The 17,827-nt window shown below is 42.1% G+C and overlaps 1 protein-coding gene across 1 annotated transcript; it reads right to left on the bottom strand.

Moving 5' to 3' along the window:
- Positions 1-106: 106 nt before the first annotated feature.
- Positions 107-16,545, bottom strand: nbn (nibrin). The gene is made up of 17 exons (XM_080541350.1): positions 16,426-16,545; positions 14,698-14,819; positions 12,707-12,834; positions 12,044-12,203; positions 10,511-10,614; positions 10,178-10,295; positions 9,304-9,497; positions 8,983-9,083; positions 8,708-8,837; positions 8,406-8,611; positions 6,196-6,373; positions 5,428-6,025; positions 5,182-5,268; positions 3,265-3,414; positions 2,756-2,869; positions 2,216-2,265; positions 107-442 (listed from the first exon to the last, which is right to left on the bottom strand). The coding sequence occupies exons 1-17, from the start codon at positions 16,454-16,456 to the stop codon at positions 412-414; spliced, it is 2,502 nt and encodes an 833-aa protein (XP_080397476.1). The 5' UTR covers positions 16,457-16,545; the 3' UTR covers positions 107-411.
- Positions 16,546-17,827: the final 1,282 nt, after the last annotated feature.

The raw sequence follows: 17,827 nt of genomic DNA, 5'->3' as shown, positions 1-17,827 counted from the left end.
GCTGCTTTGTGCATGTAGAGTTTGACTCCTCTCTCTTGTACAACTGAAATGAGTTTTTAATACATGTTTTGTATACTGTATTTTTTATTATGGACAAATAAAAATCATAAAAAAACAACAACATAACATTAAATTATTACTCTGTTTACATTGCTTGCTATCAGTGGCTAAATGGACAGGTTATACAATTAGTGTAAAACTGAGAAAAATACATTTCTACATTATTAGCAAAAACAAGGTTTCAACATTTGCCATTTCTCTGCACAATGATCAAGGCTTATCCCAAAGTGGAGATGGGAGTTCTATTAAGTGAAGAGTTCTAGAACCCTGAGACATTCCATGGGGTACTGGGGCTTCTTGACATCACCTCCTGTGCTATTAAACTCCATCATCTGCAAGGCTTCCTGACTCTCATTTTTTCTTGGTAGGTTTGGGGTTGTACCTAAAATAAACACATATATAGACAGACAAGACACACACACATACACACGCAAAAGGTTTTTTACTCTGGCCATGGCCATGCAGACATCCCATGCAGTCATCCCTCCCAGACACCAAGCCCTACATACAGTCAGGCTTTTAACATTCCTGTTTGATCATTTCTGGATGTCCTAAATGACATTTAGAACAAACATTAAAAATAGCCCAAATTAAGCCCAGTAAAAAAATCTGAGGGTGTTTGAACAGCTCAAACCAAACATCCTCCCAATGAACCACGTCTGGGAGCCTCGTTTGGGCCGACCCAAAGAATAAAAGGGCTTGTTTTCTTAGTCGGCTCTGTTCGCTGGTTACGCATGACTGACTGAGCATCATGATTCAGTGATCAAACAGCACTGCCTCAGCCCCCCCCCCCCCCTCTTACACACACACACACACACACACACACAGACACACACACACACACACACACACACACACACACACACACACACACACACACACACACAGACACACACACTTTTCTGCTTAGCCAGGGGAAATGCAGCAGCCTTAACACCTGCTTACATCACTGCGGTTACTACAGCAACCACTCACAGCTGTGACGCATGAAAAGCTGAGCTCTGATTGGTCAGAATGTCAACAACAACCTGAAACATCCCACTCACACACACACACATTTCTTTTCACCCCATAATGACTAATGTTAGGATCGTGGGTAAGGCAATCTGATCCTAGATTTGTGGTTAGGGGCAACATCTACTTCAGGCTGTTTCGGTCACTATTCTGACCACCAATTTGACACATATCCCTTTTAATTCCTTTAACCGCAACAAAGGTTTATATTCATAGTTTAAAGTGCATAGGACTTTACATATACATACATAGTATAGTTAAAGTTCATTAAAGGTGAAGCATTTAGTTTTTTTGCTGCCTTTTTTGGCCACACTGAAATTTGAAATATTCTACGTTTTGTAATAGCGGCAAACATGCATAAGTAAGTGCATATCCTTGCAAACAAACATAACGTAAAAAAGGTATGTAAAGGCCAGTGTGTGACACTCGATTTTTTAAAAAGCACTTGGTTTGGACAAGAACTGTGCATTGTATTGTATTACTACTCTCACTGAACCTTCCTTTATCATTCCTTGATTTGAAACCCGAGTTATCATAGTAATTTAGCACTGTTTTTTAAAGATCAAATCTTACATACTGGACTTTAACTTGGGTTAGAAAACAGTGAATGGATGAAAAGAAAAAAAGTTATCCCCGTCGCCGGACTTCAGCAGAGCAGAAGTGGAGTGTTTGTAAGGGAGCGCTCCGGACCCGACCTCCGGACTTCAGCAGAGCAGAAGTGGAGTGTTTGTAAGGGAGCGCTCCGGACCCCACCTCCGGCCTGGCCCTGTGTACAGTAGCTGTCTGTGCGTCACTTAGTGACGTCTTTGATTGTGTAGGATCATGGGACAATGCCCCAGGGGAATGTGATGTTTGTCTGAGTGTGTGTGTCTACTGTCGGGCTGGCTGATGAGACCGAGGGAGGGTGATAACCTTACTTCACATGCATGCACGCATGCATTCATTCATTCATTCATTCATGCATTCATTAATTCATTAATTCATTCCCTTTAATCCCAGCTCTAGACTTGCTCCACAGTTACACTTATCCAAACAGGCTACGGTGGCCTACCACCACCTGAAAGAATGTTTTGCTGTTTTGCTGTCCTGGGCCTTTTAAACATAGCCAAAACATTCTGGGTGAAACACTGCTTCCGCCTACCTGAAGAGATCGTCTCCCAGTGTGTCGTCCTGTTTCTTCTGACGCTCCTCCTGAAACAGACACAGGTCGTGACGTTAGAATTATAAGGTTCTATCTCCATTTCTGTCAAAATGTAGTTTTTTTACATAATCTGATCCATTAGCTGTTTATTAATGCCTGTGTGGTGTTATTTTTTAAATGTTGACATTTTTGAGTTAGTAATTCATAAAATACAACGGTTCCATCTCACAAAACATAATCTATGGAATGTAAAAACTTTGACGCTCAATATCTCTGAACTACCCTAAACGGAGATAGAACCTTATCATTCTAAACGGAGATAGAACCTTATCATTCTAAACGGAGATAGAACCTTATCATTCTAAACAGAGATAGAACCTTCTCATTCTAAACGGAGATAGAACCTTCTCATTCTAAACGGAGATAGAACCTTATCATTCTAAGCTCACGAGGTGTTAGACTTGGATTCCCCAGGAGGCTCTACAGTACCCTGAGGTTCTACAGTACCCGGTACACTGACATGTAGGAAGTAGGAAGTACCTCTCCTGCTTCTCTCAGCCATTCCTCCAGCTCAGAGTTCTTGGCCCTGGTGTGTGTCAGCAGATCTGACCCCCCGATGATGTTGGGCAAACCCTCAGCACCAGGCACTGGGATCTGACACACAGACACACACACACACACACACACATACACACACACATACACACACACGCGCGCACGCGCACACACAGACACACACACGCACACGCACATGCACATGCACACAGACACAGACACAGACACAGACACAGACGCGCACACACACACACACACACGCACACACACACACACAAAACATTATTTTAAAGAACCTTGATTCACATGATCAAGGTAGGTAAGAACACTGCAGGTAAGAACACTGCATTCATTCGCTACACACGTGTCCCGAACCGAAGGACACGTGCCAACATGTTTTGGTACGAACACGTGTACTGTTACACCCCTAATATTTACATATGAATCTTTATTCAGTTAACCATGACAACCTGGTTGGTTGCAAGAAGACTGACCTTGCGGAAGCATTTGAAGTTGTTCCTGTGGCCATTGCCATGATGCATCTCCAGGGGCTGTGGCCTGCCTCTAGAAGACGTGGTCACAGTGAGAGATCTGATCTCCACTATCAGCAGCCTGCAGGGAAGATCTTCTCCTGACTCTGAGACCTGCACCAGAACAACAGAGCACACACCAAACATATAGCTATTCTGTTGGGTATTCTACTGTGCCAAGTACCTACTGTCATTTTATTAGTCTATTCTGGTGTGGAACAATGAGGCCAGACATGATAATACAGAGACAAGGAACTCGAGATATAGGTATTTCTTTTAAATGTCTTCTTAAAACTAAATTTTAGACTAGCCTGTGACTAGATTTTAGACTAGATGCTTATTCTTTATAATGTGTTGTCTTTTACTGTTGTACTTATATTTTCGTTTTAAAAATGTGCTATATAAATAAAGTTTATTATTATTATTATTATCCTCAAGAGCTACAGGATGTTCCAGCCCAGTAGAGCACTAACACACCTAATTCAACTAGACAAGACCGTCCTGATGGCTTCTTGGTGAGTTGAATCAGGTGTATTTGTGCCCCCACATCCTGTAGGACCAGTGCAGTGTTTCATCTATATGCATTGATTTGTGGCGGCCCACCACAAATAGATTCTCTCCGCCACTAATTCATTCAGTCCACTAATGGCGCTTTTCTATTGACCAGACCGGTACGGCACGCATTTGTATCCTACCCGTACCGTACTTTCGAGAAATGCTTCTCCATTATACACAACAGACCTGGAGCGAGCCGGAACAATAGGAGGAGTTAAGTGTCATAAGAGCACTTCACTTTAATAAGTGCCGCAATACAGCTCAACGGGGGGAAATGCAATAAGAATTATGTCAAAATGCAGCACTATCATGCACAGATCAGCCTTAAAACATGTAACGTTAGATATATAACGTTAGACAGGGAGCGATGTATTTCTACGGAAAGGCTGTGCTTGACGCTCCCATTGGACTTACGCTGGGGCGCTCATACAATCAGGAACAGGGTGCCAGTCATGCGCAGATATGAGTGCTCCGGTGGCTTGCTGGTAGTCTTTATTTATACAGAATATGGATGTTACGTGCCTGTTACTTGCCGCTTTTATAATTGTATTTAGCCTATATAGAACAAGTCATGCATTGAATGTAACCTCAAGTGCAGCTGAACAGTATTAAGTAAACCACAATACATCAGCATCATCGTCACAGTCCGCGTCATCGTTATCGAAAACGCACCCAATCGCCGACCACACGACTCCAAAAACTATACGGCAAAACTAAATGTTGAAATAGCAGTAATACCAAGTTCATTGATAAAATGACATAAGGGATGGAAAGGGGGGATGGCAGTTTTTAGAAGGGGGATGATGAACCGTGCTGGACTGTGGAACGGTCTAGCATAGGCACAGCACATCGCCATAATAGCGATTTTTTTGTTATGCTTGTTGTAAAGAAAAGTTCTATGATGCATTGAAATTACATTAAACTAAGATAATAAGATAATAATTCTTCAATTCTTTATTAATAAGTAATTACAGAAAAAGTAAATGACATTTTCCGAGAGCGAAATCTGTATGTAGCCTGTATGGGTTCTGTTGCACCTACCGCTTGTTCTGATAGAGTGAAAACGTGCACGTTTATGTTGAGCGCGCGTGCGCGTTTCATGCACGTGCATGCGGAAAACCGCGCGTGTGCGCGTTTCATGCGCGTGCATGCGGAAAACCGTGTGCGCGCTTCGCGAGCAAAAGGTCAGCGCCCCTAATGTATAAAATCCTGGAGGAAACACTGCAGTGGTGTTCATTTCTTTGATACAGGGTAAGGTGTGGAGATGTAAAGACAGAGGCAGAGAAACACTGATATCCAGAGACATAAATTCCACCCAGGACATACCAAGGCTTCCTGTTTGACTGTGGTGCATTTGGGATCGATCTCCAGCCCTCCCACAGGATGACATGCCACTCCATTTGGTTTTGAAGTCTTGTACAGTACACAGGATGGATAATGGTTAATGATTATATCTACATTATATATTTTTTTTTTTTCATATGGTATAAAAAATTGAAAACCGCCAAACCCTAGCTCAAATAAATTAAACTAATCTAATCTAGACAATATGAAACACACAGCTCCTCTTACCTCAATGAAAGACACCTCCTCCTCTTTGACTTTAGCTAAGTGCTGATTCATATTGGATGATGGGCCTTCCTCTGGATCCAAGTTTAACCTTTGATTGGTTGTGCTGTGTTCCACTGAACGAACCCGCTGTTTCTTATTGGCAGAGGTAGGCTCCACTGTCTCTAAGAGCTGACTTCTACTGACTGAGCTCTGCTCCACCAGTTGTGTCTGCTGGCCTGGACTGGATGAGATCTGCTCATCTGATTCGTCCATCTGCTGAGACATGATGGACTCCAGCTCCTCCATCTCCATTTCCAGAGCCTTGACCCCCTTAGGCTTCTCCTCTTCCATCTCCTTCCTCTTTCGGGACTGTAGCCCCTGCTGGGTGGGGCGGGAGACCCTGTCTGACAGAGCCTCAGACCGACCTGGAAACAGATCAGCCACTGACTCCTGTTGACTCTGGGACTTGGCCACGGTGGTGTGTGCAGCGGTAGAGAGAGTGTGTGTAGGGATGTGCGAGGCAGGCAGTGCATGTGTTGTGGTGTTAGTGGTCTCTGTGCGTGGAGGGTCTGTCCTCTTTGGTTCTGATTGAAGATCAGATGACTCACCCTCTCGAGACCTAGGAAACAGGGGGAAAAAGAGAGGGAGATCGAGAGAGACGCAAATTCATGTTCTTGCACCACTATGTTGTCTATGACTCCTCAATACTGTATTCTAACAGTAAATGTCAAGTCACAGTATTATCAAATTCCCTTGAATTACCTAGTTTTTCTTCAAACAAACACTCACCTTTTCTTGCCGGCTGGCTGGAAGAAACTGGTGAGAGCGGATTGTTTCTGCGGGGAACCTTTCTGCGAGTGCCGTTGTTTCTGGGGGGAGTATTTTTGCTGGGCCTTCTTCAGGCCCACATTGGTTTGAGGAGGGGGTGTAAGGAATCTGGCAACAGTGCTGCCACCTTTTCCTCCACCTATGATAAAAATCAATTAATACTTCTACATTTACATTTAAATTTTTGGGCATTTAGCAGACACCTTTATCCAAAGCGACTTACAATAAATACATTTGTCTAAGTAAGTGAATCATCTATCCGTCATCCAGTGGCGGCTGGTGATAAAATGTTTGGGTGGGGCACAGGTTATGGGGGCATGCTCCACGGGGAAGAATATCAACTTTAAAATCTGGATTTACAGTCGATTTTAGCATGAGAATATATATATAACTTAATTATTTTTATATATAACTTATTAAAGGGCAAACTGCAAACACAACAAAAATATAACGCACGCCCCGCGGTGGTGTAGCGGTCTAAGCACTGGCCACTAGTGCAAGTTGCCCACCGGGGACTGGGATCGTATCCCAGCTCGCCAGATCCGGATATGGCTGGGGCACACACGGGGAGCGACATATTGGGCGGCCGCTCCCGAGGGCGGTATAGGAGTAGTTCCGGACAAGGATCCGTCGCGCAACACCGCCCCCGTCTGGTGCTGGAGTAACGGTACTGGGCTCGAGGAGCCAGTCAGCTAGTCTGCCTGGCGCCCTCCTCTGGGACTGCCGGCCACGGGGTCGTGCGGCGGATCCTACGCAATAGGCAGGGGATAATTGGATGCTAGGTTGGGTTCAATTGGCTACCAAATTGGGTGAAAAAGGGGGATAAAATCTGAAAAAACAAATTAAAAAAAACAAAAATTGAAATATAACGCACAACAACTGACAAATCAACTGGAATAGTCTTTGTTAGCAGAGTAGACCTAATGTTAACAGAATGGACTTATACCCTTTGTCTATCTGTGCAGCGGTAAGGTGAATAATTCTAGCAGTACTGTCCAGACAGTTGTCTTGTTTAGCCATTCAACTAGGCATTATTTATTCAATGGAGAAAGACATGGAACACAATGCAATTGTGATAATAAATGTGTTCTTTGTTACTTCTTTAATTAAATTAAAGTGTACCTTTCTATCATCATACAATATTTCCTTGAACATGTAAACTCTATAATCATACAGTTGTCTTTCTATTAGTTGTCTCTGTCATACTGAACTGTTTGTTATTATCCTGAACTATCTCTGTTGCTCACCTCACTTCAGTTCTGTCTATATTGCTCTCCTCTCCTGTTGTCTGTCTCTCTGTTGCTCTCCTCTCCTGTTGTCTGTCCGAATATCGGTTGTTAAGTCGCGACGTGTTTCCGGGTCCAAAGTTGGCTGAGGCGCTGTCTTCGAAATGCCGCAATAATAATAATAATTAATTATATTTATATAGCGCTTTTCCGAGGCTCAAATACCCTGACAATATGGGGAAAACGGCAAAGTGCTGTGTCCCTTGTTGTATGAATAGATCCGAGTCTAAAAAACGATTAAACTGTCATTCTACCGCTGTAGTACACTGGTATTTTGGTGCGGAGAATTTCTGGTTTTGACCCGGAAATTGCAAAACGTCACGTTTGACGTCAGACTTAACAACCGGATATTCAGGGCTCTCAAGTCTCACGCATTTTTTTTTTTTACTACCCCTAGTGGTAGTGGCACTGGCCCTAGGCTGCAGCCTAGGTAAGCCTATAATCTGCGCATGCTCGGGGCGCATTTTTTGCACCCCGACCGAGAAATAGGAGACAGCCAATTGGAGCGCTGCTACAGCTCACGTGTAAGCCAAAAGTATTTGGACTGCCATAGACTGCCATTCGGCCGGGGCCCCGACTCCTCCCCTATGTATTTTCACAGTGAATTTTACACACACACAGATAAAATGTTTATTGTATTGGAGGATTTTTAATGAATGCTGATAGGCGCCGACAGAATATCAGCCGCATTTTATGAATAAACAATGTTTATTTAAAAAAAACTTTTACAAGTAGCAACTAGGAAGTGGGGGCGCTTTGGAAGGTGGGGGCGGTGCCCTAGCGCCCTCTATTGGCCAGCCGCCACTGCCGTCATCATAAGAAAATGTATCTATGCCAAAACCATGGGCCATTGTGTTATCTACTATATGTGGGTGTTTTATCTACCTGAATGTTCTGTGTCCGCCCTCTTTCTCTCGGAGGCGCCTGCGCTGTCTGTAGCCTTGAATGATAACATTATAGTCTCTGCGACTGTGCTGGTTGAAGACAGCTCCCGGGCTGAGGTGGGTTTGGGTTGGCCAGATCGAGCGCTCGTCAAGCTCTGGTTCCTCTCAGGAGTCTCTCCCACCACACTCACCGCACTCAAGTCCACCCTGATCAGGAGAGAGACAGCAATCACACATCTGCATGGCGCACTGGGAGTGGGAGTGTGTGTGTGTATGTGTATGTGTGCGTGCCTGTATACATACCCTTGCGATGGCTCTGTGTTGACTACATACGCCGTGATGTTCTGAGACGATACTGGCAGCACTGTCTCGTCCACTGCTGCATTCTGGGAAAGTGTGGCGCCAGGAATTAAGGGTTTCACTTGCAAAGACTCTGACCGAAAAACAACAACAACAAAAACGTCAATGAAACCATCAACAACTGTACAACACAGCATGAAATCATAAGTTACCATTTCTTCTCCACCACAGGATTTCCAAACTCATGTTATGATTCTCTGCATGTGTGCCCACCTCACCTGATTCTGCCTTTTGATTGGATGGATTGCAGTACATGTCACAGTTGACATAGATGGCAGCCAATCCGATCTCAGACTCTGAGATGAACCGAAGACCTTTCCTGTTTTAATGGAAGAAGAGACAGCAAGAGCATGTGTCTCTGTGCATACAAAAAGCATATAGAGAAAATACACAGTGAACAGCAAAAGAAGTGTGTGTGTGTGTAGTTTAATGACTGATGAAGCTTACACAGGACAAAGTCCAGTCGAAAGTAGCTGATAGTCACAGCCAAGAATCCGAGAGCCGTGTGTATGTGTGTGTGTGTGTGCGTGCATGCATACTTGTGTAGTATCCTCCCCACAGAGTCAGCCCAGTTCTTGGTGGAGGCGGGTAGTAGTAGAGCCTGGGAGTTCCCTGTTGTCACATCGACAACGCAGCTCCATGGCGACTCCAGGATTGACATGGGAAGCGACCCCTCCTCCAGGAGCTGGCTCCTCCCACCTCCAAAACTCACTGCCGAACTCAGGCGTTTTAGCTGTAGAGGAGAGAGAGATTATGTGTGTGTGTGTGTGTGTGTGTGTGTGTGTGTGAGAGTAAAAGAGAGAGGGAAGGAAACAGACAGAAACATCCCGCCAATACAGGAAAATCACATCACATCACTTCCTTCTTATACATAACTAACAAAATGCACTAATGTTATCACTAATGTTATCACTAATGTTATCGCTAATGTTATCACTAATGTTATCGCTAATGTTATCGCTAATGTTATCACTAATGTTATCGCTAATGTTATCGCTAATGTTATCACTAATGTTATCGCTAATGTTATCACTAATGTTATCACTAATGTTATCACTTATGTTATCACTTATGTTATCACTAATGTTATCCTTACATAACTACTCCTTCATTGCCTGGTATCCTAGCTGAGGCGAAGGGCCTCCAAGTCAAATGTTTATCAGGAGGCAATAATTGGGTTATAAAGACTAATGGAAGGCTCTAATTAATGCATTAATACCCCCCAGATTAAGGGGCCATGTAAGGTGAAGAGCATTCTGTAACATTGTCTGGTAACATTAGCATTACAGACAAGGTTCTAGAGCTGTATAGAGCAATACATGAGTTCCTATTAGAATAGATCCTGGACCAATTAGTGCAAAGTTGTGCCGTGGCTTATTGGGTCCCATAGAGTGAGGACAGAGGGAGGCGTACCTGTTTAGCATTGAGGAAGATGAAGGTCTTTTCAGCAAAGAGGCGTTTGCGTTCTGGCCTCTCTTTGAGGTCCACATCCTCTTTCTTCAGGCTGGGCTCATCAACCTCAGGGCAGAAACTAGAAAACAAACAAACCATGTTATACTGCTTCAAAATTGAGCATCTGATCAATGAATTTTGGGAGAAGCAGACAATCTTGTGTTTGACTGTTTGGCTGTGTGTAATCCCTCAACAAGAAACTACAGAGGAAACTACACAGACACAGACTCACAGACACACACACACACACACACACACACACACACACACACACACACACATAGTGTACAGTACCTCTCAGCTTTAGGAGGTGGCTGTTTCTGCTGCACAGCTTGGCTGAGCTCAGTGAAGAACTCCTGCTTCACTATGGGCCGACAGCACAGCAGAGCACAGATAGTCTGCATTGGGGGAAATAGAACATGTACACAGATAAATAAACATAAACACACACACACACACATACACACATACACATACACACATACACACATACACATACACATATAAATAAACACATACACACACACACACACACACACACACACACACACACACACACACATACACATACACACTAGGGCTGCACGATTAATCGATTTTAAATCGAAATCGCGATTTGAAATGATGCGATTAGCTAATCGCAAAGCCTGCGATTTGCCTGCGATTTTATATATTTATTTATTTATTTTTTGCTATTTAGCAGACGCTTTTAATCCAAAGCGATTTACAATTACGAATTACAGGGACATTCCCGCTGGAGTAACTGAGGGCTAAGTGCCTTACTCAAGGGCACACTAGTAGTGGTGTGGTTTCAGGCGGGATTTGAACTCACACAACCTTCCGATCACAAGTCCAACTCACTAGACCACCACTACCCGTATGGGATACGTCATACAGCGCGTCGGATTCAACGTCAATGAACGTCAACGTCAATGAACGTCAACAATGAACGTCAACAATGAACGTGAACGTCAATGAACGTCAACGTCAATGAACGCACACCAACAACATCGCACGTGAAACGCCCACGTTTCGGTAGCTAGCAATAGCAACATTCATGGTGGATAATGGCTTCAGCAGAACCAGAAGCAACGTTGGACGATTTAGTCCCGAAGAAAAGCAGCACTTCTGTTGTGTGGAAGTATTTCGGATTTAGGACGACTGATGTGCAACAAAAACAGGTGTTGTGCACGACCTGTCGTGGAACAATCGCTACATCCAGAGGCAACACCACAAACCTATATCAGCACTTGAAAAAGTACCACAGGCAGCTGTATGACGGGTGTGCGGTCAGAAAGTGGTATCATGTAGTAATGCTCTCTGAAAATAGGTGATAGATAGATTCATCCAATCACCTGCCAAGTATTTTTTGAAAGTACCTGCCCTTTTCCAAACAGCTTCCAATTAAGCTTTCCTAGATGGTTGTGTGAAACAAACCACCTGAGTCAGGTTAGTAATGCTCCATCACATGTTTTAATCTGAAGCTTGATTTTAAAGCAACCCAACTTTAAAGCAACCCAATGTAAGTTTAGTTCTTTCACTCGTAGCTCGGGCTGTGGGGGTGCTAGAGGAGGGAGCCTCTAAGTCCCCTGAAGACGTACAAACAAACTGCACGTTGATACGACCTTCCTAGCCGGAGATATGGCCACACTTTACAAAAACTTCCTTTTTTTTTTTTTTTGCTATTTAAAAAAATAATAATCGCAAATTAATCGCAATCGCGATATCTGTCCAAATAATCGCAATTCGATTTTTTCCCCAAATCGTGCAGCCCTAATACACACACACACACACACAGTGTGGGTCACAATTTGCCATCTTGCTGACCTTGATGGTGACTTTGACAGTGGGCATGACCAGGTGAGTACAGTCGTGTGTCCAGGTGTTGACCAGTCTGCCTCCCAGGGCCAGCAGAGCCTGACACAGAGATGCTTTACCATCACTGTCCACACACGATGAACACACCACCAACACCTGATGTTCCACACTTAGAGGAAGGGAGAGAGGAGAAGGCTCAAGTAAATGATCAAGAGGTAAGAATTTGCATTCAACATACATTACATTAAGTAACTGTCCAAAAAACATCATGGTTTCTGTTTATCTTTATTAGAATGTCTGAAATAGATCGTTTCCTTGAACCAAGCACAAGCATATTCAGTTGTTAAGCGTGACGTCAAACGTGACGTTTAGCAATTTCCGGGTCCAAACCAGAAATTCCCTCCACCAGAGTACCAGTGTACTACAGCGGTAGAATGACAGTTCAATCGTTTTTGAGACTCGGATCTATTCATACAACAAGAGACACAGCACTTTCCCGTTTTCCCATATTTGTCAGCGTCTTTGAGCCTCGGAAAAGCGCTATATAAATATAATGAATTATTGTTATTACTGAGGCATTTCAAAGACAGCGCCTCAGCCAACTTTGGACCCGGAGACACGTCACGACTTAACAACCGAATAGTGTTGGCAAACACTGCTCAAGCTACACACCTGAATTTGCTGTGGAAGACCCCAAAAGTCACTCTGTCTCCTGACTTGAGGCTCCGTGGTGTTACCCCGGACAGACGCTCTTCGTTCACAAATGTGCCATATTTAGAGATGTCCTTCAGAGTCAGAGTCTAGGAGGATCAATTAACAATATGTATTTGTTTAACCATCATTTTGTTGCTGTACAATAGGATAGACCCTTAGCCTGAGACGGCCTTTCATTCATGTTTTATTTTATTTATATATATATATATACAGTATATAGTGTAGAAATGAGCATGTTCCACCTTAATTTGTTATTCAAGATAGTGAACAGTGCAAGAGCACCATCTACTGCAAGGGAACATTTTGAGTATTACTGGAATGGCTAGACTACGTAGACCAGGGGGGTATTCCACGAAACACGATTAGAGCTAATTCAGGCTTGTTTTCATAATTCGCTATAATTTCAGATCGAGATCCGTTCCAGGAATGTGGCTCAAATAATTGCTATGCAACCAATCCTTCAGAACAAACCGGGTAGTGACCAGGTTTACAGTCTGGTTTAACTCAGAAGTGTGTCAAACATGTCTCACAGGCGGAAACTACATCCCGAATGACAGTTCCGTCAAGTGTCTTTTTGGAAATATTAGGTCCCACCTTTTATGAGATAGATAGATAATTAGATATTTTGATAGATAGTTGAATAGTGTGCTAAATAAATAGATAGATAGATAGATAGATAGATAAAAAGGTGTAAAAAGATAGGTGTGTATCAACTTGCATCGAAACTAGCAGAGCGGTGTGCCTGGCACAGGGGTTAAGGCAGCCAGCTAGCAATCAGAAGGTTGCTAGTTCGATCCTTGCCTCAGGAGAGAGGGGTTGACTTTAATTTAATGTTTATTTTCTTGACTTTTAACAGAAGCCTTCATGCTAAATCGATAAAGATACAATAAATACATCTGTCTAAGTGAATCATATATCCATCAGTAATCATAAGAAATAATAATTTATGCCAAATCCAGGGTCCAGTTACAATGTTAGAAGAACATCATTTACTAGTCAGAAAGGCTTCAAATACCATTGTAGTTATGTCAGTTCTCGTAAATTAGCCTACACCATAATTTTAAACATACATTTTTAGATTAGATTCAACTTTATTGTTATTGCAGAGTACAAGCATCAGACAACGAAATGCAGTAAAAAGTGTAGGCTATGTCAGAAGGGGGATTCAAACCCCCGTCTTAAAAGAACACTATGATCTGATATCCATCCTGGTGATTTGATAGTGGGTAGCCTGCTGGTAATATAATCACAGTAGTGAATGTTCATTTATTAAAAAATGAACATAAAACAATAAGTAGGGGCTTGTATAACGTACACATTTAATCTGTCAGCAATTTCTTGCCAAACCATTTCCCTCGCCTTGTTAATTGCAGCAGTATTGCACTTTTTACATCTTATTTTTTGTCTTCATTAAGATCAATAACATAGAGCGATGCACTGTCATTTTCCAGTCTAGCATCTTCTTTTCAACAATCGGCTCTTCTGGACTGTTTCTAACTCCGCCCAAAGCAAGACTTTCCAAACCGGACTTGCATGAACATTGATGACACAAGGCTGTGTCATACTGTGTATATGTGGAATACCCCCCAGGCTACATTAATCCTTTACTGTAGCTGTTTGATCCTTCATCCCCTCCCTTCCTTTAACAGAACTGTGAAAGTGTGGGGTGTGTACGTTTGCATTCATGTCAAGATACAATGATGAAGAAACAGGTTGTCACAGCTAACAGTAAAGTCTGCAGGGGACATCTCAAGGGGTTCAGGTTGTGTGCCTTTTCACAAAGTAAATTAGCAGATTCGAAGGAGGAATTCCTACAGCTCTAGCATCAGATTACAATACTACTAAGGGAGAAACCGACCCCAACCCATGCTATATTGTAATCTTATATGACCCTGGAACAGTGATTTGCGGGGAGCTTCCATCTACTCCACGTGTCAGACAACCCTAACCTGATCAGTAGCGGTGAGTTGGGCGTGAGCACGGCTGATAGATTGGTCGTCAGTTAGGATGATTTCGCAGTTCTTACGTCCCACCACATACTCTTTCCTGGGCAGGAGGTAGTATGTTACACCTGTGGCAAAAGAGGGCATAAAGTTGATTAATAATTTATTTAATTTCGACTAATTTTCTGACACCTATATATATATATATATATATATAACAACTTATAATGATTGTTTATGGTTGTGTTGACATAAACAAATATAATATATGTTTGTGTGTGTGTGTGTGTGTGTGTATAGCTTGAAATCATGTTTACAGTTTTTTTTACGGTCGCTAAGTCGCAGTGTTCAATACTGAAGTCACAGAGTCACAACTCTTCATACAGTCTGCATTACTAACACGCATGTTGGCCAATCACTTCATTCATGTCTCAAAAGAAGCTCGTTCAACCATACACTGGCAACAATGTTCACTCAGAAAGCACACAGTCATCCATACAGTAACATTCTGACTTACAAAACACTAACAACAGGGAGCATTACATAGTTTGAATGATTTTCACAAGAATGAATATTTCATTATACAAATGGTTTGATTTATAGTAATCATAGACAGAACAGTTGACTGTACAACTGTAAAGTATTAGGCAACAAGAATGAATCAGAAATGCCGCAATTTGCTTCTATCGTATTCTTTTTTTTCAGTATCTTTGCAGAAAGTAAGTTACGGTACATTTACTTCAAAGTACACTACTGTACATTTACTTGTATAAAATGAAAAATGGAAAATAAAGTGGAAAATGCTCACAAAGTAAAAAAATCCAGGGCTACAATACAATAGCAATCACATCAAAAATGTCTCACTCCTGAGGGTTTTGGTCCACTCTCTGGTCTGCATCTGGTCACATCTAATGTCTTCCCTGGCAAAGCATCTAGTCTATTTCATTTCATTGTATATATTCTGCTAATATTTTCTAGATATTTCAATATGATTACTGCAAATAGTGAAAATACCACCGCTCATCCGTTATCAGACTTTGCTGAGGTGCTGGAACTGAAGAGTATCAATAGAGTGCAAAATAACAGCATTTGCACACTCAAACACTGTGCAAAAAAACCGTTTATTGCGAGCTTTCGGTCATATCTGATAGGAACATGATTACTGCAAAAATGCACAATCATTCTGTTTTGAATGTGTTCTTCACAGTTTTGAACACAGTATGTTAGCAATGAAAAAATGTGTTGAAAATACATAATGTTTTGCAGGTGGGGGAGTTTGAATGAGAGAAGTGTTATGGGTTTTGGAGAACGTAGTCATTGAATGCATTTTTGTATGAAAGCAGCAATGCACAAATCACAGAGTAAGTCACAGTTTGGTCCACATGGACTTCTGCTTTGCTCACTGTATGAAGAGTTGTGACTTAGCGACCGTAAACAACTGTAAATGCATATCACAAAACACATTCAGTAACTTCATTGTTTCTCTTGTAGCCTATGTTGTTGATGAGGGCAGGCAAGCTAGAACAAAATGACAAGCTCGTGTGTCAACACTTTGTGTGTGTGTGTGTGTGTGTGTGTGTGTGTGTGTGTGTGTGTGTGTGTGTGTGTGTGTGTGTGTGTATGGATCATATGGGGATACAAATGGATACAAATGTAGCTAGCTAGCTAATGTGGGTTAGCAGCAGAGATCATCACAAACGTTCCCCACTTCCCTTGTGCAAGCGGATACGTTACCTCCAGACTCTAAAGGATTCAGTATCCACATTGTATTTATTCATATGTTCAGAAAACAAAACATGCGTCTCCTCTTCTTTTGAAGTTCTTCTAAAGTCTAGACATTCAAAACAGTGAAAGTATCATGCACATTGCAACCCCGCCAGGCGCGTTCAGATGACGCGTACAAAGTCCGCGCCCAGCCGAAGTCCAATATTTTCAAAATAAGAGTCCCTATCGTTATCATGGACATGATGCTGCTGCAGGGACCATCATTTTACACTTAAAAGTCCCCTAGTCCTTGATGAGGTGCTGTTGGATGTGCATGTTTACAAGATTGGTACAATAAAACACAGTAACTGGAAGATGCACAATGCATACTGGCAGCATAGGATTCACGCCATCTTCGATGTCATTGACATTATTCTCTCAAACTTATATGTATCGTTCTTTCACAAATAAAATGTATTTAAAAATGCCATATCGAGACCAGAAATGTCTGAGATGTGTGTCGTCGTTTAGCCGTCTGCTACCTTTGTATGGCGTTATTTATGTGCCACAATTATTTCGAGAAAATAAATGTTTTGCGAGAGAAAACAAATGTTTTGCGCAAAGGAACATTTATTTTGAGAAAAATAATAATAATTGCGCAAAGGGAAATCGATTTTGAACAAAGGAAAATCGATTTTGTACTCAATAAAAGTTGTTTATTTGCATTTCTGCTAAAGTCGATCACGCAGCACAGCTGATCGTCAACATTGGATTCTTCTCTCTCTCGAAACATTTTACCCTGCTAGAAATGTGACCGAATTCTGATTGGCTGGCTGGCTGGCCAGTTCTTAAATGTGTTAAAATGTCTGATTGGCTGGCCTGATTGTCAATCACAACATTTACGGACCAATGGCGATTGGAGGAGATGAGAAAATTTACGGTTGAAGACTGGAGAGAGAGAAGAGACACGAGACACGAGAGAAGAGAGAAGAGAGAATATAAAGAGACTATTTTGAAGAAAGAAAATGGCTCATGCTCAACACCTGGTAAGTTTTGTAATCGTTTAACTATTAATATTATGATGTATGGCTGCTGTTTTTGATGATGTATTTAAACTTGTTTAGACTTTGTCAGGTAATGTCAAGTTAGCTAGCTACCCTAGTATAGTTAGATAGATAACCTCAATTAGCTACGTAACGTTAGCTAGCTACCCTAACCCTAGTAAGTATACTTAAATAGGCTAGATAACGTTAGCTAACTACCCTAATATAGTTACATAGCTAACCGTAATTACCGCTAGCTACCCTATAGTTACATAGCCAATTAGCTACATAACGGTAGCTAGCTACCTCATGTATAGTTACATAGCCAATTAGCTACATAATGGTAGCTAGCTACCTCATGTATAGTTACATAGCTAACCTTAGCTGGA

This window comes from Nansenia antarctica (assembly GCF_963989245.1).
Source record: "Nansenia antarctica genome assembly, chromosome: 10".
Taxonomy (NCBI): Eukaryota; Metazoa; Chordata; class Actinopteri; order Argentiniformes; family Microstomatidae; genus Nansenia; species Nansenia antarctica.
Note: the sequence above shows the minus strand (reverse complement) of the source record. Positions and strands in the feature narration are given on the sequence as shown.